This window comes from Coptis chinensis, chromosome 2 (genome assembly GCF_015680905.1).
Source record: "Coptis chinensis isolate HL-2020 chromosome 2, ASM1568090v1, whole genome shotgun sequence".
NCBI lineage: Eukaryota > Viridiplantae > Streptophyta > Magnoliopsida > Ranunculales > Ranunculaceae > Coptis > Coptis chinensis.
This window is the reverse complement of record NC_141457.1, coordinates 74575885-74602818: the sequence shown is the minus strand read 5'-3', so window position 1 is coordinate 74602818 and position 26934 is coordinate 74575885. Positions and strand designations below refer to the sequence as shown.

Sequence of the window (26934 nt, the reverse complement as noted above, 5' to 3'; positions counted from 1 at the left end):
ATAATTGACTTTCCTTCATATTTTGCATTCATTAGAGTATTAGACAGACCAATATAATCATAGTTCTACTTATTTTGTTTGACATTTTGAATAACAGTTGGGTTTGCTAGAGTTGTTAGTTAGACTGAAGCCTCCATAATTAAGCTCACATCATGCACATCTCTAAGCTCTATCATGTATTGATTTGTTATGTGAAGTATATAGCCAAGTCTACAATGCCCAATTGGTTTGTTAGTTTCAAATAGGATAAAAAATATCTCCATCAACTCTGGTGTTGGATATATCATAAGTATTGGTTTCACTTCATTGTACCCGTTTGTAAATAACTTCTACAAATTGTGTATGTTTAATATTACTTGTAATGTTACTAGGGTATGCCCGTGCCTACGGCTCGTGAGGCGTCGATGTGCTTGAGGCGCTACCTCGATGTGCCTTACGGTCGGTCTACAATCTGGGTTCTTTCGTAGCATGCTCTTGATCATACGTTTCCTACAAAGTGAATGCAATTCCATCTTAACTGTAATTTTTCTAAAAACTACATTTAAGATGTTTCTGACAGTGACAGTCAAGTACCCTCATTTTATTCCAACTTTCATTTTCCAAAGCATCCACAACAAGCATCACCGACACTAAAGATCAATATTGCAAATAACATAGAATCCAAGATACAATAACCACCACCATTATACTAAACATTCTGCCAAACCATTTTAATCCAATCCCTGGGGCCTGACACTATCAACATCCAGATTAAGACAAACTCATAGTAAGAAATCAATATACTACAATAACATACCATAAGTTTTGGAATTCTGATCAAAACTTGTATAATCATAGAGATGCCAATAAATGCCATCCCCTGCACTTTAACTTCTAGAGAAGCACCTACTCGGCCTTTGTTTCAGCAACAATCACAAGAAAAACTTCCACTTACGAAGTAACGTAACCATTTAGAATTGCCTTTTATTGGGTAAAACTACTCCTAAACAAATCAAGTCCAGCCTTCATTCTTTGTGTAGAACATCAAGAAAATATTCATAATCATATCATGGATGATTAGATATTGTGACATAACCATAAGTTCATATTGTTTTTTTTTGCTCTGTAAGTGGAAATTGTATTAACTGTATGAAAAGAAAAAGAGAAAAAGAAAAAGCATTACAATTTTGTTGCAGTCTCTCCATTCTACCTAGTCGTAGAGACCAAACAAAAAAGGAGACTATCCATTTCTAAATCTAAAATAACTCAAATGGTGGTCCTCCACTTTATAGAGAAATGGAGGCCTCCCAACAAAAGTTTCCATGACTCCAGGACCTAAAGTAACACCATGATTGGCATACAGTCAGCTGCGAAATTGACTTCTCTCCACGTTGATGTGATGACAACATGACTGAGGTCTTCCATTGCTTGTAACCATCTACTCGTCATGCACCATGGTACATCCCGATTCCCAAAAGCTTGAACTGCTAAAGTTGAATCAGATTTGATCCAGATTTTAACCCATCCTTGTCTTGACGCCCATTCCATGGCCTCCGGTCCTCCACGATAACCCAACATTCAGCGTAAAAGCTTGTTGTAGGCGTGACCGCGTGAGCCCTTTACTGAGAGCTCCCACCACTTCACCTTGGTTGTTCCTGCAAGTCACCCCTAAACCAGCTGGTTCTAGGTCACCCTTTGCAGCTCAAGCTCAAAACAGGAGGAAACCACTTACATTGTTTAATCGTCGGGCACTTAGGCGGCCTAGAGTTCATCTTTTGTAGGACATTGAGATCATAGTTCGTTGTGGTACCCTTAGATAAGAGCTCTGCACAATACAACCATCTTACATCTGACTGCAGAGAAATTGACGTTGTCGAAGATAAGTCGGTTTCTGTTCTTCCATATTTCCACCATTATTGCACCCAGAGTGGCAACTCCCCAAAGGTCCTTTATAAAGGAACTTGTTGAATTTGCCATAGCCAGAGCTTGTTGAAAAGAATTGGCACCCTGTTGGATGCAAAACAGTTCATAAAGCCAAACCCAAATGCTTTGGCTCACCTTGCAATCCTATAAAAGGTGCTGCAAGTCTTCTTCATGCTCACCACACTGAGACAATAGGGTATGCCCGTGCCTCTGACCATAAAGCCGGCGTCGGCGTGCTGGCTTACCTCGGCGCGGCGTGCCTTTTTACGGTTGGTCTACTATCTGGGTTCTTTCATAACATGCTATTGATCATACGTTTCCTACAAAGTAATCATATTCACTCTCCGAACGTTTCGTAAATCCTGGAGCACTTGATTAGGGGTGTGGGAACATATTTCAGAAGTAGCAGTTGTGGTCGTCCATTAGCAATTTTGCATACTTCTAAATTTATATGCCACAAGTTACCAAATAACAAAATGGAAAACACCTACAGCAGTAGCTAAGAATACAAATCGAAAAAAACTCAACCAGAAAGAATATGTAACTCTCATTTTGAAATGTGTAATTCTATCTTTCTAAAATAGTATGGAAGTAAAAAAAATAATATATCATTACCTTCAATGAGAATGAATATTTGTTGTTGTCCACGCTTTAAAATATTAAATAATTCAGCAGCTTGCTCTTGGTGTAAGTCATGGATTACTCTCAGATCCATATATTGTAAATGTCTTTCCTTATCCAGTTTGGCCGTAAGCAAATATGCAAACATTATATCCATCCACCGTTAATTGAACCAGAGACTGGGGAGAAATATAGAAATTAGATAAATAGTATCTAAGGCACTTACAACTGTACACGTAAACAAAGAAAAAACAACTCAGAAAAAGTAGATTCATAATTTAACAGTAGAACTTGAAGGAACACTTTTGACCACCCTTTGTATCATCAAAAACATCTTCTTGAGAAGCATCATCATCAAAGACATGATCATAAAGGTGTTGTCTGATCTTATCATCTTTCCACGGATGTTAAACTATGAACTCATCGATACTCCTAAGAACGTTATTTTGTCTATCAGCAATTTCCTTCTCATTAAGTGGCATGGCGGCAAAAACTCTAATCTTGCCCTTCATATATGCAAGCATATGTCCTCATAAATACATGGTTTCCCTATAATGATAATTGTTCTGAATTTTTTTGATTAATATAGGTAAAAAGAAAATATTTAACTATGTACTTTTCTCAAATTCATAAAAAAAAAAAAAAAAAAAAATTGCATTCAAAACAAACACCTTCTATGGTGTTGAAGTATCGTTTTCTTAAAATTTGTTCTTCCTTGTAAAGTGCTTCTAATTCTAGCAGTTGAGCCCCTTGTTTCTTCAAAAGAGAAGCACTTTGTTCGTTCTTTCTATCAATATCCTGACAACATACATTTTACTCATTAGGAAGATGACTTTTTAGTTATAAGAGACGGCACTACAAATGCATGGAAGAAAAACGTGAAAAAATATAACTTCAACATTTAAACCTCAAACTAAGGTTATGATGAGATGCAATTATTGTTAGATCACTACCTCCTTCATTTCTCGCAGTTCTTCAAGTTCTCTTAGGTTATGATGCAATGTATCCAATTCCACATTTTTAACTGAAAGAGTAGATTCAACAGTAGCCAAATCTTGTCTAGATATTTCTAGCTTCTTCTCCAATTCAGAAACACGTAGCTTATAGGTTCCACGTTCTTGCTCAAAGTTTCTCTCTAAATTTCCAATCTGCAACATATTGACAAAATAAATATAGCCTCAATAAGCATAGAAATGATGAAATATTTTCTAGAAACAAAGCAAAAATAGAAACATCATTCTCTACCTCATCAGAATTCTTCTTCTCAATCCTGATAATTTCTTGTTCTAGATGGAATTTTTCGTTTTCTAGTCTCTTTAAATTTTCTTCATCTACAGTCAATTCCTCTTTTTGCACTCTTAACTCAGCTTGGAATTTACTTGCAGTCTACATTTAGAAGTCATCAGCAACCAAATACTTTATAATTATCAAGCGGTGCACGATATAACTTGAAGCATTCAAAAGCTTCCCAAGGATTGCAATCACAAAAAAACGACAAACTATTAAAGAAGCAAAACGTAAGGGTAGCAATCCACCCAATATACCTTGTCCATTGATCCAAGTTTATCCTTCTTTGCAGTATTCTCTATACAAAAAAATTCTTGATCGCGCAGCTACATCTTCGCCAGTCTTGCTTAGATGCCTTTCTTTTCAGACTGTGCAGCCTAACAAAGAGTCAAAGCATTAATGAGATAAGTACCTGATGTAAATGAAACTAAGAACAATACAACTTTAAATATACTGACTCATACCTGCAGGGCATCATCTTTCTCTTTAATTAAAGATTTAAGTTTCTCCCAGTTACAAGTAAGTTCTGCAAGCTTTTCTTTCTCTAATCTCAATGAATCCTTCATCCCTTCCAATTCTTCCAACATGTGTACCTCCTGCTTTTATTTCTCCCTTAATTGTTGCAAAGAACTCTGAAAATAACCAAATGAAAATCTTCATATGTAGGTTAACATGAGAACAGTGAGGTGGCAGGGGGCAATTACATAACACAATGGAAGAAGCAAAGTTTTGATTGAGGAGGAAATGAAAAAGAAGGGAGTCAAAACTAAAAAAATAAATAAAGGGTTCATAAATCATATGAATCAGAAATTCATGATACCACTCGATCTATTGTAAAACTTAAAATGCATATCCCGTGCCGTACGACACTGATAACAAAGGGGAGGGGGGGAAGCAGATCATGGAACTTACTTTATGGGGAACAGAGTGATGCCCCCTTAGCTCCTTTGGATATCTATGCAACCAATCGAATACTCTCTTCAGTCACGGGCTCTCGACAAGATGAGAAAAGGGGTGGGAGTGATGGCGGCAGTTAAGGCGTTGGAACAGAGATTAGAAAAGAAGATCTGATCTCATGATCCAGACGTTATGGATGGAAATAACATACCATGTGGGAGTCGTTTTTTTTTACCATGCCACAACTTGCTAAAACACAATAGTAACCATTAGATTGAGGCCCTGTGGGCCCCACACCATTGCTTTTTATTAGATAGATTGCGTTTTAGGTTTTTGTCACTAACCTTAACAAGCCACAAGAAATAATTATTATTCAAATAGTTGTAATTATATTTGCAGTACGAGCTTTCAGAGTTAATTTGGGATTTCATTCAAATAAGGTTCGGCTAGAAACTATTTACATATGCCATATATTTCAACACTAACCAACTCCCTATTGTGTGGGTTGGTATGCCACACCACTAGAATTTTTGATATAATTGTTATTTGTATATATTGGGGCACTGACTGGAGTTTAGTAACTTGGCTTGAGTGATGATATTTTTGGTGTACAACATCACATGCATGTAGCGATGACATGAATACATACTTTACACATGAATGATGTGTACATGTCAGCTACAACATTGAACTATAGCATAACTGTGTTTTTTATTTTCCATAAGAAAGAAATGTGCACCGAAAGGAAACTACGCAATGGTGTATTTTGGGTGATTTGATCAACTAACATTTTCAGTCATTTGCTAATGTCTGCTTTTTCATACGTGATAAATGTGTGATGCATTTACTTGTCATCTAAGGAGCAAAGCTTAGTTGACTATGAGACTTTTGCAGCTGAGTGGATTCCCTACTTTGTTGGGTCGAGCAATTAAAGAGCCAAATGGATTAAATAATGCAGATGATGAGTTTCACTCCTTTTTAATCTGTTTAACTAACTATCATTCCTTAGCGTAACTCTTCCATTATATGGTCGAGTATTAGGACTATATTAAGTATTTCAGTGCCACTAAATAAAATTATATTCTATGGAATGCATAGCTCTTTTGGGACTGAAGTCAATGTTATAAATTTATAACTTGATTTTAGATGGTCCTGGCAATAGTGGCCCTTTATCTTTCCCCATTTAGCAGGAAACGTGTCGACTACACAAAACGATAATCTTTCACAATCGTGAGTGATCCGGTTTTAATTGTATTTAACTATTTATCATTTCATACATGTTCACTAAATAATACTCACATCACCCAAATTCACATACTTTACCATATATATATATATATATATATATATATATCCCGTAATAAATGTGTTTGTCAACTACGTGCATAGCACATGCATTTTGCTAGTAAGTTTAATGCTTCCTATGTCCAAATGTCTGATTGATTACTATCAAGCAGCTATGGCGATGCCTTCTATTTTTCATTTTGAATTTAAATATCTAAGCTTCATCTATCGGAACTTTCAGTGTTTTATACAATACTTTGTCAAGTAATGAACTTCGGAGGTTTGCGACACGAAGTTACATGAGCGGAGTCATGGTGACTCCTCAAGCAATGCCTAACAAGTTTGATCCGCTTAGGAGATGCACAATTTTTTAAGCTACAAACTCATGTGCAACCCTCCAGAAAAAATTATCTACAAGAGCCCGACCAGGCGGCCATATAGGTATGATGTGGGTTTTGGATGTTTACTGTTGGTATTTATGAGCTCGATAATGTAGGTATAATCGATCTTAGTGGATTTAGCGGTCTGATTCTTATTATTAGTCGTCTTCAATTTCAGCGTTTAGTAACACTGTTGAAGAGTTTAGTTTTGAATTGTTTAGATAGTTTGAAATTTGAGTTGATTTGTTGCACAAAAAAACATAGTGCAATCGGCAACGAAAAAAGAGATGAGAATCACCCAATCTAAAGATGAGAATTCCGTGTATCTACACCCAATTTTCTCATTATGACCAAGTTATCACTCAGACTGAATTCTCAATTGACTCTACGCTGTTCCTGAACCGACTTCCACACAGCTGACTTGCTGGACAGTATTGAGAATTGTTTTTCTCTGTAATCCCGGATTACAATTGCATGTCCTTTTGACCTTTCAAGAATAACAAGTAGTCATGCTTTACAGGTCTCAGACTCTCAGTACTGTTACGAAAAGCTTGGAACATAGTAGTAGAAGAGACGTACAACCTCACTCAAAAGTCAAATTCCTGCATAATCCTAGTGAACCGCATAACATTTAAGGTACTATATACATTCAGAAGTCACCACTGGTTTGATTGCGGTTATGCATGTTTAGTGTGATTTTTACTTGATTCAATAAATACTACACATTAGTACATTACTAAGGGCGTACACTTGACAAGAGACGATATAGATCTAAACACTGCATCAAATAAAAAATGGCCTTAAAACCATTGAAAGCCCAGCTTTTAAAGATCTAATAAATCTGATCAAAGGTAGGTCTAAACCACTAATAAGAGTATAGGGATTAGTGGTAAAATCAACAAATTACACCAAATCTCAAACTTTAAAAACCACATAATCTAAATTTAATAAAAAGATTCATCTGGATAATGGGAAATAGCATCAAAGTGGTCCATGAAACTTATTTGGTCCAAATAAACTACATATATCAAATCACGTAGCATATTTAAAAAGTCATCCTCCCCTTTGAAAAAAAAAAAAAAAAAAAAAAAAGGCCAACTGACTGGAAGGACAGTGAATGTCTGATAACTAGACACCATGTGCAATTCCCTACTATCAACAAAAATGGCCCTCGTTACACGACCAGTAACACCAGTGGCACAGCCAAGATTTTAGTTCAGGGTGGACAAATTAACATAAAAAAACAACTCAAAATTTTTAACACCAAGAGTTGAAAATTCAAAACATTTATATATTAATTATCCAAAAAACAAAGTTTTCCAAAAGCTCGAAATCAAACAAAAAAATTACAAGTTTTCACGATGAGTATCAATTTTCTAAAAACATTACATAATCGCCTCAGAATCAACGCTTTTAAATATCTCCTTCTCAATATATGCTACTAAGAATTCATTCAACCAATCATCTCATATACGATTCTGAAATCGATTCCTTACAATATGTAAAGTTGAAAAATACTATCTCAACAGTTGTTTAGAGATTACGAGAAAACTTACGAAAGATTAGAGATTTTCAATGAATCAATGACACAAGCCATACTTGACAAGTTTTTTAGTAGGAAGAATGAAGATTTTATTTTCTTTCTAATTAATTATAAGTTTTTTTAAGGTGCTCTAAAATTAGTAAAGTCCAACCCAATTAGTAAATCATAATTAAATCAAGTGACAACAAAACAACACATTTGGGGTAGCACCATATCAAAGTTTTACACCTTTCGAAAAAACAAACCAATGCACATAAGTAATTAAGTACATAACTTGAATTTTTTTATTAGGAAAAGTTCTGGGTGTGTAGCTACCCACTCTTGGCTCCGCCACTGAGTACCACTGCTACTACTACCATCAGTTCTACCTCCAAAATATCTCTCACTCTCAATTCTTAAGACTCTTCTTCCACCTTGTTTTCTTATATACTAGTATTTACCCGTGCCGTGCAGACAAGATGATCTGGCGTGCCTTCCTCATTGCCCCGACACGCATCCGCTCCCCCCTCCGTTACTACATATCTGCTGCGTCTGGGCGCCCGACTCGCATTAAGCCCCCATACGGCACAGATCGCGATGCCTTCAAATACCCCGGACGTGTAAGCCCTAGGATTTGCCACCTCATAAGCTAGATCCAAATGTTAAGGGGTGGTGTTGGATGTCTAGCACCACCCTTCTTTATTATATAGATTGTAACATATCATTCACTTGTCCACCTCTACTAGTACTAGCATACACATCACCTTTAGTTCTTCAGACTCCACAAATATTTTGCAAACTTTCTCCACCGGAGCCAGAAGCCCCAAAACCAGACCCCAAAATTGTCACAACATTCTTCAACACAATGCCAAATCTACTAGTCAGGCCAACAAACTTCTTCCCATTATCCATAGGCTTCTTACCACGATCCATTACTAAAATTTCCAACAAAACACATAATGATACAATTAAATTAGATTATAGATTGAAAAACATATTGAGAGCAGCATTATCCAACAATAATGCATATAGTAGATTAAACACATGAATTTTTTTAAAAACATATCGACTATTGAAATTTCAAAATAAAACACGCAACATTTAAATTTTTAGTAGATTGAAGTCGTTATTTAGAGTAACATAATCCATAACTAATACTTAGAATAGATTAAACAAAAGAAAATTAATTTGGAAAAACGATATCCATTACTAATTATTTACAGTAGATTAAAGTCATTTAACACATAAAATAAAAAATATTTCTAAACCTTAAATTTCACCATAAAACAAATTATGTCTACATTTACAGTAGATTGAAGACAATGTTTATAGCAAAACTATCTACAACTGATAGTTACAGAGTTACAGTAGATTTAACACTTCAAAAATAAAAACATTTCCATTACTTAAAATTCAACATAGAACACACCATGTTTCCGTTTATAGTAGATTGAAAACAATATCATAGCAAAATTATACATTATGATCCATATGGTAGATTAAAAAAAAACATGAAAACAAACACAATAAAACACATTTCTCTAATTATAACAAAACAAAAACACCAAATCATATTTCTCTAAATGCAAAACAATTATACAAAATAAAAGTTCAACTTCAAATGTAATTTAAAATATTGAAGAGAACAACTGATTTTAGTTTGATACCAGCAGCAAAGATGGCACAGGGAATAAACTAACAAAGTATTTATAGTTCGTAAACCTTTATAAATCCAGTTTCAATGCTACTGTTGATCAAAAGGAGGAAGAAAAACATAAGTAAAACATAACCTATTTTGTGATGATCAAAAGGAGGAAGAAAAACTCATGGTTTATAAGAACCTTACCGGTCTTCTTCCTTCAGATCATCACAAAAGATACAATTGTTCATAGTTGGTATGTTCATTGACAACTGTAAAAAAACTCTTATAGCCCTTGTATGTTAAACATAACCAATTCTGTATTAATTGGAAGGAGGAAGAAAATTTAAGGTTTATCCTGTCTTCCTCTTTCAAGCCATCACAAAAGATCATATTTTTTCTTAGTAAAACATAACCTATTTTGTTATGATCTAAAGGAGTCGGTCTTCCTCGTCCAAGCCATCAAAAGATCATATTTTTCTTGGTTCGTTGATGACTATAAAAAACAGTTGAACTCTTGTATGTGAAACACAAGTGATGAACTAAAGGTCATAATTTTGTTAGCTCATTAACAAGGGTCAAGCAATACAACCCTTATAAAACATAATCATGTTTGGGTGATGATTTATAGGAAGAACAACAGTTGATTGTTGTTCTTCCTCTAAGCCATTACTACATGTCATATTTTTTTGGATTGGTTGACAGAAGCATTGCAGGTTTTATTTTTTTTCAATAATAAGAAGTATTGCATATTGGAGACTGAATGAAGTAGACATATATTTATAGGAAGATTAGATCTGATCCAATGGTTGAATCAAAACAAATCAGTGGCTAAGACTTTAACATTATACTTAAATAATTAGGGTTTCCTTCTTAAATCCCTTTACTGAAAGATTAGGATAACATTTTGTTTTGCGACCAATAGCCCCCTTTATTCACTTATCTATTCACCTTGCATATTTACATATCTATCACATACGAAAAGCACTATAATTCTTTCAAAATAAGGGTAAGTTTGGTCAATTCACAATACCCACTGTCATACCTGCCATGACCTCTCCCGAGAAGATAAGACTTTGTGGGACCGCTTGTTATTCCACCCGTCACGCTAAAATAACATCTGGAAAGCCTGACTTTGTGGGACTGCATAAGTTGTTGGCACACATCTGCCTAAAAGAAAAGCTTAGTAATAATGAGAGTAGTAATTGATGGGTCTTATTATTGATAGACCCCAAATTATATTGGGCAGACTCCGACCCAACTTAAGGTCTGTAATTGTGTTAGGCACCACATAAAGTCTTAATACATCCCCCCCCCCCCCTCCCCAATACACTTCTTCACCAAATTCTCATTAATTTCAAGTTGTTTTCTTTCAAGAATAGGAATAATGGGTAAAGAGAGAGAGAGAGAGAGAAAAAAAAATGTTTGTAGGTGTTGTTTGGAATTGTTCAGCTGAAATCAAAATCTTGTTGCTAGCACTTATCTTTATATGTTCCTTAGCTACTGTTATTCAATTCCTCCCTTCTCGTCTCTATTTCTTCTTCTAATTTCCATCTTTGTCTACCCAAGCTTTCCTGTTATTCAGCAAAAAATCACATTTTGTTATACATGATGCTGGAGTGGTTCACCTAGGTGTGCTTGAGGTTCTGAAGCCTTAGATTTTGAAAGGGTATGTGACCTTGCAGGATATAAAAGATCGACATGAAAGGTTTGAAGGGTATTATCACAATCAATTTCTTGTGGTATCACTTTATGGCTAAGTGGATGTTCTTCTTTGATGTCGATGAGTACGTTTATGTTCTGTTCTGCCCAAGAGCATTATCAAATCAGTTTTGGATAGCCTTTCAGATTATACTCAGTTTACCACTAAAGTTGGGTTTGAACGATTGGAGCATCAAAATTCCAGCACATACACGTACTTTTGGACTGACTCCACCACGTCGCTAGAATGTGGTTTTTAATGTTGCATATGTGTCGAATGATTTCCATTTGAAAGATGTCAGTACCCTCCACTCTCAACCACTCGTGGCAGACCACGTGTCCAGACTACAAGCAGGTCGTTTATACGACCTAAGGTCAGGTCGTCCAAACGACCTAGGAAATGGGTGTCGTTATATTAAATTATTCTAAAAAAATATTAACAACTATGCAGAGCTATGAGATATGGAAATTATATTAATCACTCATTCAAATTTCTTGCACCACTCTTTATAAAAAGAAAACACCAAACCTTGATAAAACCTATCGACTTATTTTTGTTGTTAGGTTTAATAATAGATTTTTTGTGAAAATGCCCAATGTGGCAAAGATGATATTGAAGCTACTTGAATAGCAAGAAATTCCCAATCATAATAAAATAATTATAATAAACACTACTTAAAATGCAAAACTATACTTGTCGAGACATTATATTCTTCCTACATATAATACAACTATGTTACGGGGTTAGTTTAATGCATTTGCATTAAGTTTCTGATTTTTCGTTAATTATTTTTTGAGACTAGTTCAATGTAGTTGCATCTAGTTTCCGATTTCTCATTAATTATTCTTTGAGGTTAATTCAATGTAGTTGTATCAAGTTTCTGATTTCCCGTTAATTATTCTTTAAGGTTAGTTCAGTGCAGTTGCACCAAGTTTATGATTTCCCGTTAGTTATTCATTAAGGTTAATTCAGTGCAGTTGCATCTAGTTTTCAATATTTCGTTAATTACTCATTAAGATTAGTTCATTGCATTTGCATCCAGGTTCCAATTTTTCGTTAATTACTCTTTGAGGTTAGTTCAATACATCTGCATCCAGTTTCTGATTTTCCGTTAATTATTTTTTGAGGTTAGTTTGATGCATTTGCATCTAGCTTCCAATTTCTGGTTATTTATGCTTCAAGGGTAGTTTGATGCAGTTACATCCGGTTTCCAATTTCCAGTTAACTATTCTTTGAGATTATTTCAATGCATTTGCATCTAGTTTCCGATTTTCCGTTAAATATTTTTCAAGGATATTGGATCCAATTTCTGATTTCCCGTACTGTTAGTTAATCTATGATTTTAGTTTAATGTAGTTGAACCCAGTTTCCGATTTTTCATTAATTATTTTTTTAGGTTAGTTCAATGCAGTTGCATATAATTTCCGATTTCCCGTTAATTGTTCTTTGAGATTAGTTCAATGCATTTGCAACAAGTTTTTGATTTCCCGTTATTTATTTTTTGAGGTTTGTTCAATACAGTTGCATCAAATTTATGATTTCTCGTTAATTATTCATTGGGGTTAGTTCAATGTGCAGTTGCATCCATTTTTCGATGTTTCGTTAATTAGTCTTTGAGATTAGTTCATTGCATTTTCATCCAGTTTTCGATTTCTCATTAATAACTTATTGAGGTTAGTTTAATACATATGTATCTAGTTTATGATTTCTGATTATTTATGCTTTGAGGTTAGTTCGATGCAATTTCATCCAATTTCTGATTTCCTGTTAACTATTCTTTGAGGTTATTTCAATGTATTTGCATCTAGTTTCTGATTTTCTGCCAATTATTCTATGAGGTTAGTTCAATGCAGTTGCATTCGGTTTTTGATTTTTTGTTAATTATGTTTTGAGGTTGGTTCAATGCATTTGTATCCAGTTTCCGATTCCCCGTTAACTATTCTTTGAGGTTATTTCAATGTATTTGCATCTAGTTTCTGATTTTCCACCAATTATTCTTTGAGGTTAGTTCAATGCAGTTGCATTCGGTTTTTTATTTTTTGTTAATTATGTTTTGAGGTTAGTTCAATGCATTTGTATCCAATTTTCGATTCCCCGTTAATTATTATTTGAGGTTTGTTTGATGCATTTGTATACCGTTTCTGATTTTTCGTTAAATATTTTTCAAGGATTTGCATCCAATTTCTAATTTCTCGTTAGTTATTCTCTGACGTTAATTTAATGTAGTTGCATCCAGTTTCTGATTTCTAGTTAATTACTTTTTGAGTTTAGTTTATTACATTTGCATAAAGTTTTTGATTTCCCGTTAATTACTCTTTAAGCTCAGTTCAATGTATTTGAATCCAGTTTTCGATTTCCTTTTAATTATCTAATGTGATGTGTAATACCAACTTTCTACTGATCCATCTGTAGTGTCCTTACAAACATGACATAAAAATAAATTATGTTTGATTTACTATATGGGATCATCAAAGATTATCCAGTCCCCGATTTTTCGTTAATTATTCTTTAAGTTATACCTAACTCATTATGTGGGATATTCAAATATTATCTACGAACGGGTCCTATCATATTAATTATTCTGAAAAATATATGCAACTATATATGCATAACTATTATATACAAATATTATATTGATCACTCATCCAAATTTCTTATAACATAAAAACTCCACGTGCTCTCCATTAAAAAAAAAAAGTAACTCACCATTGATAAAACCCTTCAACTTCATTTTGTTGTTTAATAATAGAAATTTGATTGAAGTTTTGTGAGATTGTCTAATAAAATAAAGTTCATAATGAAGCTACTTGAATAGAAAGGTGCTCCAAATCATACGAAAAAGAAGAAGATAAACACCGTTTTAAATGTAAAACTATACTTATCGAGACATTCCCACAACATATAACACAACTATATTTTGAGGTCAGTTCAATGCATTTGCATCCAGTTTCTGATTTTTTGTTATTTATTTTTTGAGGTTAGTTCAATGCAGTTGCATCCAATTTCCTATTTATTGTTAATTATTTTTTGCAGTTAGTTCAATGTATTTGCATCTAATTTCTAATTTCATGTTAATTGTTCTTTGAGGTCAGTTCAATGCATTTGCATCCAGTTTCCGATTTTCCGTTAATTATTCTTTACGATTAAGTAGTTTAATATATTTGCATTCAGTTTCTGATTTCTCGTTTATTATTCAATAAGGTTGCATTTGCATATAGTTTCTGATTTTCCGTTAATTATTGTTTGAGGTTAGTTCAATAATTTGCATCCAATTTCTGATTTTTTGTTAATTATTTATTGAGGTTAGTTTAAAGCATTTGCATCCATTTTATTTTTTGAGATTAGTTCAATGTAGTTGCATCCGGTTTTTTATTTCCTGTTAATTATTTTTTAAGATTAGTTCCACTCATTTGCATCTGGTTTCCAATTTATAGTTAATTTTTTTTAAGTTAGTTCAATACAGTTGCATCCAGTTTCCAATTTTCCGTTAATTTAATTTTTGAGAGTTAGTTCATTTGCATTAAGTTTTCGATTTTCCGACAATTATTTTTTTATGTTAGTTTGATGCATCCAAGTTTTGATTTCCCATTAATTATTCTTTGAGATTAGTTTAATACAGTTGTATCCATATTCCGATTGTCCATTAATTACTTTTTAAGATTAGTTTAATGTTTGCATGTGCATCTAATTTCCAATTTCTCGTTAAATATTATTTGAGGTTAGTTCGATGCATTTGAATCTAGTTTTCTGTTTCCCGTTAATTGTTCTTTGACGTTAGTTTCATGCAGTATTATATATATTTTAAAATATTTATCATTATTGGTTTGCCGTTATTTTAATTTTTTTCTATTATATATTTTGTGATGTTATTTTTTGTATAATTTAATTTTCCATATGTAATTTGTTTTGGTTTGGAATATAATTTATTTAAGCCCAATGCCCACTTTAACTAAATCCATAGTTATATAATTTATTTAAGACAACGTCCACTTTAACTGAATCACGTTATTCCGCTAAAATTAGAAATTATAAAATTCAAAAATTTAATTGGAATATGTAGTAATTGTTGTGGCCGAAATTGTGGTTTTCGAAATCCTTAACTATTACTAAATGTCTAAATCCCACAGTGGATGACACACCAAATTGATCAAACTTTATTTGTTTAGGCCTATATATATAGTGCATACAATACAATTTTATTTGTTTTGGGTGCACACTGTTACTTATTTTATGATTAGTTGACTTTTTTTTCATTTTTTTCCAGTCACATGTGTGGTTAACAAATGCATAAAGTAAATGTTAAAGCAACTCAATTCATTTTTTCCTTTGTTCTTTCATAGTTTTATTGTTATTTTTTAGAAAAAAGTTTTGTAATGTTAAAATTCACCTAAATTTTTTGTGGCGTAAGGGTTTTAGGAAAATCGTTTTTAGTTGAAACTATTATTTTTAGCAATTTAGTTTTGTTGTTGTTTTTTTTTTTTTTTTTTTTTTTTTTGTTTTTTTTTTTTTCCGTAATTAGCTATATTGTTTAAAAAAAATTGGAGACTCTGTGAAACTCTAGATGAGATTGTTTCTTTATTTATATCCTACTTTTTCATAATTAGTAATAGAGTTTAGAAAAAATTAGAGTCTCTGTGAGTACTCCAAAAAATAAATTGGTGAGGGTATAACTAAAATATATATATCTAAGGATTTGGAGTTTTTTTTTTTCGTAATTAGTATTAGAGTTTATAAAAAATTGGAGACTCTGTAAAACCTTGAAAAATAGAGCTAAGAGTGTATAGCTATAATATATATATATATATATATATATATATATATATATATATATATATATATATATAAGGATCGAGGATTGGTAAAATTATACCATGCCTATTTTAGCTTTAAAAGTTTTTACCTAACATATTATAATATCCCATTTGAATACTCTTGAAGGTGTCTATGAAGGATAGAGCTGACAGTGGAATTTTTCATCATCGATCTAACAATTATGCAATTAATGCGTTGGTTCTCTACTTTTGTATAGTGGTTGCTACAACCCTTACTCATTACTCATCCCTTGGATAATATTAAAAAGCTTAGGATGGAAAACATAAATATCTCAAATGTTAGCACAAGATTGTTGATAGTGCAAAGATATAGAAAGCAGGGTATTAAAGGGTTTTATTGTGGCTTTGGGCTTACACTTGTTGGTTCTGTTGGTGGAAATTTGGTTCTATTATCATGCAATCACTTAATGTTTACTGAGTGAGTGACAAATTTTTTGAATTTAAACAAAGTATTATAAATTTATACTTAATGTTTTACAATGTCGATTTAGTCAATTCTTAGGTTGACTAGCTAGCTTATTAATGTTTCGCATATTTGTTGTTATTTGCACAATTATCATATAATATACCTTAATTACCATATTTCGTTCTCCATTTAGTATATCAAATATTGAATCCACATGAACTTTCACTTGTGAAATAACTTTGTTATCATCAACATGGACTTTCAGAGCACAATATATTGTGAACCAATTCCCAAATGTTTTCATATTACCTAGCAGCTACTTATTGAGTTTGTCGTAAAAGTAAAAAAATTGGTCCACTATAGATCTAGCAAAAACATTTTGACTACATATATTATTTTTTAGTTTGTCCATATAGATCTACGTCCAAATCAAGTTTTGATTGTTCAAATTAGAGTACTATTCAACTTTTATAAATCTTATATTCGACTCGCATTTAAATATTTAATACTTCGGGTTCAAATATTTAATACTTTGGCTAGTTGTCATTTATTTTTTAATAAAACAGCATTTAACAAAAAAAAATGTTGAGAAAAATGAGTATACATGTTAAGGCTTAAATGTTGGTTGTTTAGTAATCAATCAAATCTAGGCGTGGTTGGTACTCGCTATAAATATTCAGTTTTCAATAAAACCATATTTAGTAAAAAAAAAAGATTTCGATGTGGCCGAGGAAATAATTGGTGATTAAAATTGAGTATAGATCGAGGTTGTTTGTTATATGTGTGGGCGAGAGTCTATTGTAGGCCCATAAGTATCTAGTTTTCTAAAAACAAAATAATAATAATAATAATAAAATGGAATGTAGCCTAAGAAAAAAATTGATTTTAATTAAGGCATAAAGATTTGTTACGTTGTTAAGTAACAGGACTTTGTAGGTTATAAATATTTAGTAAAAAGACATTTTGATGTAGCCGAGAAAAAAAAAATGAATTTAGCATGGGGTGTAAAGGTTGGTTGTTATGTTATAAATATTTACTACTCGAAAGAAAATATTTAGTAGAAAACCATTTTGATGTGGTCGAGAAAAAAATGTGAATGAAAAATTAAAGAACATGAACGTATCTCTAGTTTTTAATTTTTGTAGAATGTTAGAAATAACATGAGTACTTACAAGTTTTTGTAAGAGCGCGCATTCTCAATGCAAGCAACTTTGATCAGCAACTTGTTACCTCCACATAGGCACCACATATGACTATTTTCCCTCATAGCTGCCTTATTGGTGAAAAACTATCAAGGGTTGCCCAGTGCAGAGGTGAATTTGAAGGAAGAGGTCCCAGGCCCAGAAGAGGACTCCTAAAAGGCGTACAACTCTCCAGCTAATGAAGCTGATTTGAGGATTCCTTTGTTGCTGCAGCACACCAGTTCTTTCAACGTGCACATTCAAGAGCTGCTTGGGGTGGAAAACTTTACAATGCTTTATGTTGTTTCAGCTACAGGGATTTACATCTTCTCAGTGCTCTTTGCGATTGTGCTATGCTCTTTGTAATCCTTACAAAGTAAGAATTCATGGTTGAGAACCACAATTATATATTAATATGTGACTACTAAAAAGTTAGAATTTAACAAGTCTAAGAAAATTGGCATTTTATGTGGTGCCTCTGTCAGATTCTGATATGGAAAGGACCGATTTTCAGGAAATAGGTTCGACTATCATTCACTTAGCTCAGTGTAGATGTCATTGGTTTTACCTTTTTTTTCTTAAATATTAATTGTCTTCTTTTCTGGTTAATTAATTTTAATTGTGTTCTAAATAATCATATACTTTATGTTTTGATTTATCCTTTTTTACAGTCTACACTTCGAATATTCATTTCATGGATTGTTCCAATTTCAGGCTAGAGCTGTCTCATCAAGTGCAATTTGCAACTTCTCATTTCAAATGCAAAGGTATGGTCTTCTGCCTAAATTTTTTATATTTTTTCATTGAATTTTTGGTCTTTCAACATATGCTGTTGAGATACTACTGACCATTTCAGTTTGTTAAATGCGTTAAGTGTTTTTTTTTTGTACTCACCAATTTAACTTTTACTGTTCACTTTAGACAAAAATAAATTTCCATGCACCAAATTGTTGCGTATCCTTCTGTAATTTTGTAATTTATGTTGGTAATCACAAATTGTTTGATTAAATGCTTATTTGATGGTTATTTATGTTTGTTCTACTTTAATATTTGTTGTTCTATAATCGTTGTATTGGGTTAACATTTTGGGGATAGTACTATGAATTTTGTATTATAATGTACTGTCGTATGAATTTGGCCTTCATATGTCTTTCTATCTATTTTTATGCACCGTTATCAAAATTTTAATAAGGTTTCATGTGTCACTCTACATGGAAGGAGTAAATAGCCTTATCAGTCATCCCGGCTTCCTTATATGTCATTTCAAATTAACACAATATTCTCTATAGCATCACCTGTAAGACAATGTGTGGTATGCATACTAGTAGAACCAAATGGTGTCGCTTTACACCGGTTTCTGAATTTTTTTTCGCACATGATTGGACCCACAATAGTCATGCGAGGTCATTTTTTCTCCATTCCCATACTAAACATGCGTGTGACCTACTAACACAATAACAATTTTTTTGGTTAATCAATTTTTATTGGTAGTCCAATCAGTCCTGTCATACTAAGAGTTGTTAGTTAGTATGAGTGGATTGGCTTGTGTTTCAAGATTAGCTTGCATTTCTCTATTTTTGACTAGGGGATTAGATCGCATTTCAACATTCTATTACATGGATTCATGTACCAACGGGGTACTTACTTGAACATAGGCTACTATACTTATTTCAGTTTAACATCCAAAGTTTTTAGTACCATATATACTTGATAAACCATTTTTTTTATATATTTTTTATTTTTTTTGTTTTGAGTTTCAAGCGTCTTGGGTTGCGAATCCTTTCTGAGACAGAATGAACCGTATTGTATTATTATTCCAATTAATTCCAAAGGCGTAAATGGTCAGTATCTATCGGTTATATGCGCTTTTACAATTAAGAATTTACTTATATTGTTTGTATGCAAAAAAGGTAAAGGATTGTTGCAATTAAGTTGCAACTTTGGTATCGTGTCAAGTATAAGGTGGGGAAGTACAATTCACTAGAATTGTCCTAGCACGTATGGCCTGTCGCGAAGGAATCTAGATAAGCCTATGTGTCCTTGCTTATATGCATGTCTTTAACCGAGCTTTATGAATCTATGATACTCAATTTTGTCCCTTGCTACTGAATAGTTTATTCCAAAAATATCCTAAAGTATGCACCTTGACAATGTTTGTGGGTATCCATATATCTAGCTCATCGGACCTAAGCAAGATAGAAAATTTAATATTTTAACATACTAAGTTGTGCGTTAAGCAAAATAGAAAATTTAATATTCTAACATACTAAGTTGTGCATTAGATCTTACGTAGTTGACTTATATATTTTTCTTTAGTCACCAGCCTATTTTGTGCCGTAAGGATATTGCTCTGCATTCCATTGTTTGTTATTTGTTCTATTGTTAATTCTGTTTGTGTGTTACTGTAGTACAAGTGCAAAATCTTAATCTTACTTAAACTTTTTACCGACAACCCTTGTTGCTAAATAGTTTATTCCAAAATATCCTCAAGTATGCAACATGACAATATTTGTGGGTATCCATATATCTAGCTAAGCGTACCTAAGCAAGTTAGACAGTTTAATATTTTAACATACTAAGTTGTGCGTTTGATCTTACGTAGTTGAGTTATATATGTTTCATGAGTCACCAACCTATTTTGTGGTGTAAGGATATTGCTCTGCATTCCATTGTTTGTTTTTTGTTTTATTGTCAATTCCGTTTGTGTGTTACTGTAGTGCATGTGCAAGATCTTAATCTTCCTTAACCTTCTTACCGACAAGCGTCCTAGGAAACTTGGCATCCCACTTTGTGAGTTACATACTACAAGTAAAGGACACTTTTTTGTCTTGAAATTCGAAATACTATGTAATTTATTGGAATCTCGTGATGAAATGTGTCGTTGTTTTTACTCAGGTTAGATGTATCCAACTCATTGAGCTGGCGAATAACACTCATCCAATTAGTTAATTTATCAACAGTAAAACCTCAAAGTTTTATTCTCATAATCATCATCTCTTGGTGGGGGAGTGATGCAATATATGTGGACATTTATGTTTATTGGCATTTTACATGCGGTCGCCTATGGCTTCTTTATAAGCGGACGCCTATAGTTCCTTTGTAAATAACAAGCGGGGTGCTCATGTTTTTCTTTTTATCGAACTAAGTTTTGGTATATATGTGGTGCACTATATATGGTTGTTTTGATAATACATGGTCTTTTATATGGTGTTAAATATAAACCTTAGGCTAACAATGTGTCTTTCGTTTTGTAGCTCTCGGTGACAATGCATTACTCAGGTTTCCTTGCTGGTGGGTTGAGGTAAATTCCGAGACTACGAAGATCAATTTGGTTCATAGAGATCGATTTGGTTGATATGAATTTTAAAGCTAGGTATTGTCTACTATTCATTGAGGAAACTCGTGTCGACACATATACTTAGACATATATTAGTTACATCATTATATGGTTGGGATTTCAAATGTCCTCCTTTGATATTTTGACAATGCAATTTATATCAAAAACTCGACATGTAATTCAAGGAAAAAAAGAATGGAACTATTGGCAATCGATATATATTAGGCTTATTAGTTCCATTATCTCTTTACCATTAGAACTACCCAAGGAAAGAAGAAAAGTGAACTAACTATAATATTTTGTTTTAACATTCTTGAAAAGAGAACTATTACTTTCGGTTGCAGTGAGTGGTCCTCAATGAATTCTCGAGTCCCATTACAGTTATAATAATCTATTGAGAAATCGACTTTGACTCTATGCATGTATTAATGCATACCATTTGTCCGTTGTTTTGCACACAGTAACTTTTCTAAATTTTTATTTAAATCTATTTAATCTTCTATAAAGTTCAAAGATTAGTTGCCTTCTTTATTAGACATCGATTTTGTGTATTCTGTTTTCATTTGCTATTTGTAGTTTGCCTTCTTTCAGTTTTGGCCTCTTCACCCAACCTTGCCTATCTCTTTGTTTGTCACTATTTTCGATCAGAGTTGCCTCTAATTCAATAATTGAGGTGAGCCATGCTCTGAGTTATTTTATGTTGTTTTTGCAATTTCTTCTTCAATTTCTTTTTTTCCTTATGTACATTTTCCATTCTTTTTCCACTGTATTATTGCTTTATAGACTGCGCACTTCATATATAACCAAGTTATTTTCCATTTGCCAGCATTTGGCAATGGCTGGGACCGGAGGCCATCCAAATTTGCTTTCTGTTAGTGATAATAATGTGCTCCAACAACAACAACAGGCTCAGAGACTAAGAGAACGAGAGAGGCAGAGAAATTTGACTTCAGTACAGCTAGCCCACCGAAAGGAACGTATCCGAAGGAATTATTATCGCCGAGTCCAAAACCAAACAAATGAACAACTTGCTACTCAGAGAGAACGCATGCGTGTGGCATGGCGTTCGCCTCGATTGATTCCTACTTATGAATTTGTTGGACTCCAACAGTCTAACCCCTCATATGCTGACTCACGTACGACGCCAAGCTAGGAATATTTCCAGCCAAATGCTTTGTGAAGGTCAACATTCCCAGTGGAGACGCCTGACTCATATAAGGCAACGAGCCTGAAACTTAGGCAATCAAGAATTGGGTTGTATTGATGCAACATCACTTCCATCAGAAAGTCGAAGCAATGATGGTAAATCTAAAACCCCTAGAATTATTTTGTCACTAATACCACCCTAGCTTATTCCTCAATGGGACAAATTATTCCATGCATATTGCATTATCGATTGAATAAATTTGTCCGTGCGTATCACATCTCCTATTTTGTCTTTTTTTTTTGCAGTTTTGGGTATACCTCCTGAAGAAATCTCTGGCGAATGTGATCTCAGTTACATAACCTTCAATGATGGTGATAGCCAGAGCAGCACTGACTACGAGGATGAAGCTTTTAAAGGTTATACTTGTAACCTACTTTTACGCCAGTGATCATTAAACACTTATCATTCACTAATCTTGAAAAAAAAAAAAAAAATTTACGGTTATCTGCTGACTTAGATGCTGATCACGAAGATTTCGGTGTAGATGCTACTTATCCATTCTGTGGGATTAATACTGTTATGCACTCTGGGGATATTGGAGGAAACAGTGGGGAATTAATAGATGAAGTTGTTGCTTTGCAAGGTTTCACTTTGTCCTTGAATTAAATATATCCATCTTGCATGTTTCAATTTATTCATACCTACGCTTCTATAATATGTTAACCTTCAAAGAATGAAACCTTAGGTAATGATCATAGTGACCACCAAAGAAGAGTGCCGACAAGGAGAAAGCGAAATCACAATTGTGCACGAGGTTATGTTGACTCTTCGAGTGTTCAAACCCATCGTTTACTGCAACCTAGGAACTGTCCACACTATCGAGCTAGGCTTTTCCACCGCGAGCCACTTGGCTTATGTTACTCAAATGGGACCATAAGTTTACCTTCTATGGAAGCACCTGCTGAGTTGACCAATCTATATACATCTCAGACGATTGAAGGTATTGATTTTAGGCAACATAGATGAAGAACTCGTAGACGGTCGTGAAGGAATTTACACGTATAAAGCTCGGGGATCTATTTATCATCGTATTGGCAGCCTTTTGCCCAACCCTGGCGACAGGCCTAGGTATCTTCAGATGTATATATACGACACGGATTATGAGCTTGACTACCGTATAGCTGAAAGTGGATTGTTGGATAGACGGGTGCTAGCAATCATTCATAAGGCTTTAAAGGAGAACCCGTACGTTAAGATATTTCGCCAGGTATCGCAGCTATCGTCATTGCCAAATCTTCGTTTGCTTATTAAGGATAACCCAACAGGGGCTCATCAATATAGCTTGCCTACATCTGCTCAAGTAGCAGCCATTTTAGTTGGTGGTGAAGATCCAAGTGACCTTAATGAAAGAGACATCATGGCTCAAAGAATATCTGGAGAGTTTGAGAATGTCCCTGATACAGCAGGCTATTACGATCCACTTCAGTAGCCTCTACTACTCCCTCACGGCAACCCAGGATGGAATTTGCATATGTTCCGCTCTAATGGAGCATGACTTAGCTGTCAAGAATTTTATTATTACTTGCTGCAGGTGAGTTCCCACTTCTACTTTCATGTTTTTTATGGTCAGGCTAGGTTTTTCCCCGTCGAAAAAAAACTAACATATGATCTCATTATTAGATTCGACCGGATGATCCACTTCTTCTTCTCCGTAGTGGTCGTCTTTTGCAACAATATATAGTTGACAACTACGTTAAAATATCAACTCTAAGATTGAGGTGGGTGCGGGATCATCAGCAAGAAATACGGGCTGAGCTTTATCAAGGGTTGCAAGATTCTTTAAACTCAGGAGAATTGCATTCAGGTATGCAATTACTTTTAGTTCTTAAGAACGTTTTATAAATTGCAAATCCTAAAATCCATTCTTATTCCAAATAAAGGTAATGTGGGGCGCAAAACAATCTTGCCTCCATCTTTTACGGGGTGCCCCCGAGACATGCATCATCGATATCATGATGCCATGGCAGTAGTTCAAAAGTATGGAAGGCCAGATTTGTTTATCACAATAACTTGCAATCCATCTTGGGAGGAAATAACCGTTGAGTTGTTAGAAAGACAAGTTCCCAATGACAGACCGGATTTGATTGTTAGGATCTTTCATGCCAAGCTTGAGGAGTTAAAGAATGATCTATTTACTAAAGAGGTGCTTGGGAAAGTAGTTGCGCACGTGCATGCTATTGAATTCCAAAAGAGAGGATTACCGCACGCACACGTCCTACTGATCCTTGATGAAGATGACAAGATAACTACTGCAGAAGATTATGACAAAATTGTCAGAGCAGAAATTCCGGACCCAACGCTTGAACCAGAACTATATGAAATTGTTGTTAAACACATGATTCATGGACCGTGTGGTAGTTTGAACCCACAGTGTGTTTGCATGAAGGATCAAAAGTGTTCTGAAAATTTCCCAAAGCAGTTCGCTCCAGTTACTAATCAAGGAAGCAATTCCTATGCAGTATACATGAGGCGAAACAACGGTGCATTTGCAGTTGTACAAAATCGTCGTCGATAATCGTTGGGTTGTTCCTTATAACCCGTGGTTACTTAAGAAGTACAACTGCCATATCAATGTCGAGGTATGCTCGAGCGTTAAAAGTGTCAAATATTTATACAAGTATATCTACAAGGGTTCAGATCGAGTGGCATTGGAAGTTAGCTCGGAAAACAACAAAGAACAAGATGAAATAAAGTAGTATGTAGATGGACGTTGGATTTGCCCACAAGAAGCCATGTGGAGAATTTTTGAATTCCCCCTTAGCCAAATATACCCATCCGTGTACTCTTTGCAAGTCCACCTTAAAAATATGCATGAGGTTACCTACCGAGGCAATCGCCTCATTGAGGATGTTTTGGTTGATGATAGGAACTCCCGCACAATGTTAATAGAATTTTTTACTCTTAATAGCACTAATGAAGCTGCTCGACATTATCTCTATCGTGAAATCCCAGGACGTTATGTGTGGAATAAGTCGGGTAAGCATTGGCAAGACAGAATTGGACAAAATCGTGTCATTGGGAGACTTTTTGCCGTTTCACCTCTTGAGGGTGAGAGATACTACTTGAGGGTGCTACTTAATCATATTAGAGGCCCAACGTCATTTGAGCACCTGCGAACTGTTGGATCTACTGTACACCCCACATTTAAAGAAGCAGCTGAGGAATTGGGCCTGCTTGAAAGGGATAACGATGTTCGCAACTATTTGCTTGAGGCATCGATGATACAAATGCCATCTTCTTTGCGGAAATTGTTTGTTACTATTCTGGTCTATTGTAATCCCGCCGGTGTACGTGATTTGTGGAATGAATTTCATGGGTATATGTCAGAAGACTATGCCGCTTCCAATTCAAACACGAGCTATGTGACGGATCGTTTGTTGTATGAACTTAAAGTGTTATTGGACCAACATAGTAAACAAATTTTGGCCTATGATTTGGCTGAAATCATTGATGACCACATTAACCTTCATGAAACTTCCAATTTGGTCAGAGAAGAACGAAATATTCCCATTACTTCAGAAGACATCTCTGCAATAGGCAAACTTAATGATGATCAAAGAAATACTTTTGATAAGATTATGGGATCAATTCAGCGGAAAGAAGGTGGCGTATATTTTGTTGATGGCCCAGGAGGTACAAGTAAAACATACTTATATAAAGCCATTCTAGCAAAAATCCGTGGTGAAGGAAAAATTGCGATTGCAGCAGCAACATCGGGAATTGCTGCTATAATGATGCCTGGAGGCCGTACAGCCCATTCACGATTCAAGATACCAATCCCAATTACATCCATGTCCACATGCAAAATAAGCAAGCATGACAGGGGAAACGGTTTGGCATGTTTGTTGCAACAGGCGAGCATACTAATATGGGATGAGGCTACGATGACACATCGTCATGCTTTTGAGGCACTGGACAGAACTTTAAGAGACATCACCAGCAATGACCTACCTTTTGGGGGAAAAGTTTTCGTTATGGGTGGAGATTTCTCCCAAGTGCTTCCTGTGGTTCCCCGTGGTACGAGGGCACAGACTATTGGTGCGTGTATTACAAACTCCCCACTTTGGGAGACTGTACAAGTTATACATTTAAAGGAAAACATGCGGGCGAGAAATGATCCGACTTTTGCAGAGTTCCTTATACGCATAGGCAATGGTATTGAACCATTTATTGATGAGGACATGATTGCGCTTCCTCAAGATATTGTTGTACCGTAAGACAATGAGCATTCACCTGGGAATCTTATAAATGAGATCTTCCCAAGATTACATGAAAATGCTGGTGACATTGACTACATGATTGATAAGGCAATAATAACTCCCAGAAATGAAACGGTCGACTTATTGAATGATGAAATAATTGATCAGTTTCCAAGTGAAGAAGTCACGTACTACTCTTTCGATTCGGTTGAGAATGATTCACGTGGTTTGTACCTGAATGAGTACTTGAATTCTCTATGTCCAAGTGGTCTACCTCCTCACAAATTGAAACTTAAATTGGGAGCTCCCATTATACTCACAAGAAATTTAGATCCTAAAAATGGCCTCTGTAATGGAACAAGGTTGATATGTAGAGGATGCGATGCACATGTCATTGATACATAGATTGTTACTGGAAATTCTGCTGGTGCTAGAGTTTTCCTTCCCCGCATCCCACTGCACCCTTCCCTGGATGCAAGGTTGCCTTTCACGCTCATTAGGAAACAATTTCCTATCAAGTTGAGCTTCGCTCTCATAA

General features: G+C 34.5%; 3 protein-coding genes across 3 annotated transcripts; 2 read left to right on the top strand and 1 right to left on the bottom strand.

Annotated features, from left to right (window-relative positions):
* Positions 1-1822: 1822 nt before the first annotated feature.
* Positions 1823-4428, bottom strand: LOC147517791 (kinesin-like protein KIN-14E). The gene is made up of 6 exons (XM_086593711.1): positions 4275-4428; positions 4068-4187; positions 3769-3909; positions 3477-3671; positions 3195-3321; positions 1823-1986 (listed from the first exon to the last, which is right to left on the bottom strand). Exons 2-6 carry the CDS (start codon positions 4074-4076, stop codon positions 1823-1825), a joined length of 636 nt encoding a protein of 211 aa, XP_086449837.1. The 5' UTR covers positions 4077-4187; positions 4275-4428.
* A 19705-nt stretch (positions 4429-24133) lies between these two features.
* LOC147517790 (uncharacterized) lies at positions 24134-24712 on the top strand. The gene has a single exon (XM_086593710.1). It carries the CDS (start codon positions 24134-24136, stop codon positions 24710-24712), a length of 579 nt encoding a protein of 192 aa, XP_086449836.1.
* A 292-nt stretch (positions 24713-25004) lies between these two features.
* On the top strand, positions 25005-26414 carry LOC147517789 (uncharacterized). Its single transcript, XM_086593709.1, has one exon. It carries the CDS (start codon positions 25005-25007, stop codon positions 26412-26414), a length of 1410 nt encoding a protein of 469 aa, XP_086449835.1.
* Positions 26415-26934: the final 520 nt, after the last annotated feature.

What these genes read in the sequence shown, in the direction of transcription:
- LOC147517789 (XM_086593709.1), top strand. Translation starts at nt 25,005, where the DNA reads ATGCATGAGGTTACCTACCGAGGCAATCGCCTCATTGAGGATGTTTTG.
- LOC147517790 (XM_086593710.1), top strand. Translation starts at nt 24,134, where the DNA reads ATGCATCATCGATATCATGATGCCATGGCAGTAGTTCAAAAGTATGGA.
- LOC147517791 (XM_086593711.1), bottom strand. An exon ending in AGAAGAAGAATTCTGATGAG is followed by an intron (nt 3,672 to 3,768) that starts GTAGAGAATGAT and finishes AATATGTTGCAG; the next exon opens with ATTGGAAATTTAGAGAGAAA. An exon ending in ATACTTCAACACCATAGAAG is followed by an intron (nt 1,987 to 3,194) that starts GTGTTTGTTTTG and finishes TGCATCCAACAG; the next exon opens with GGTGCCAATTCTTTTCAACA.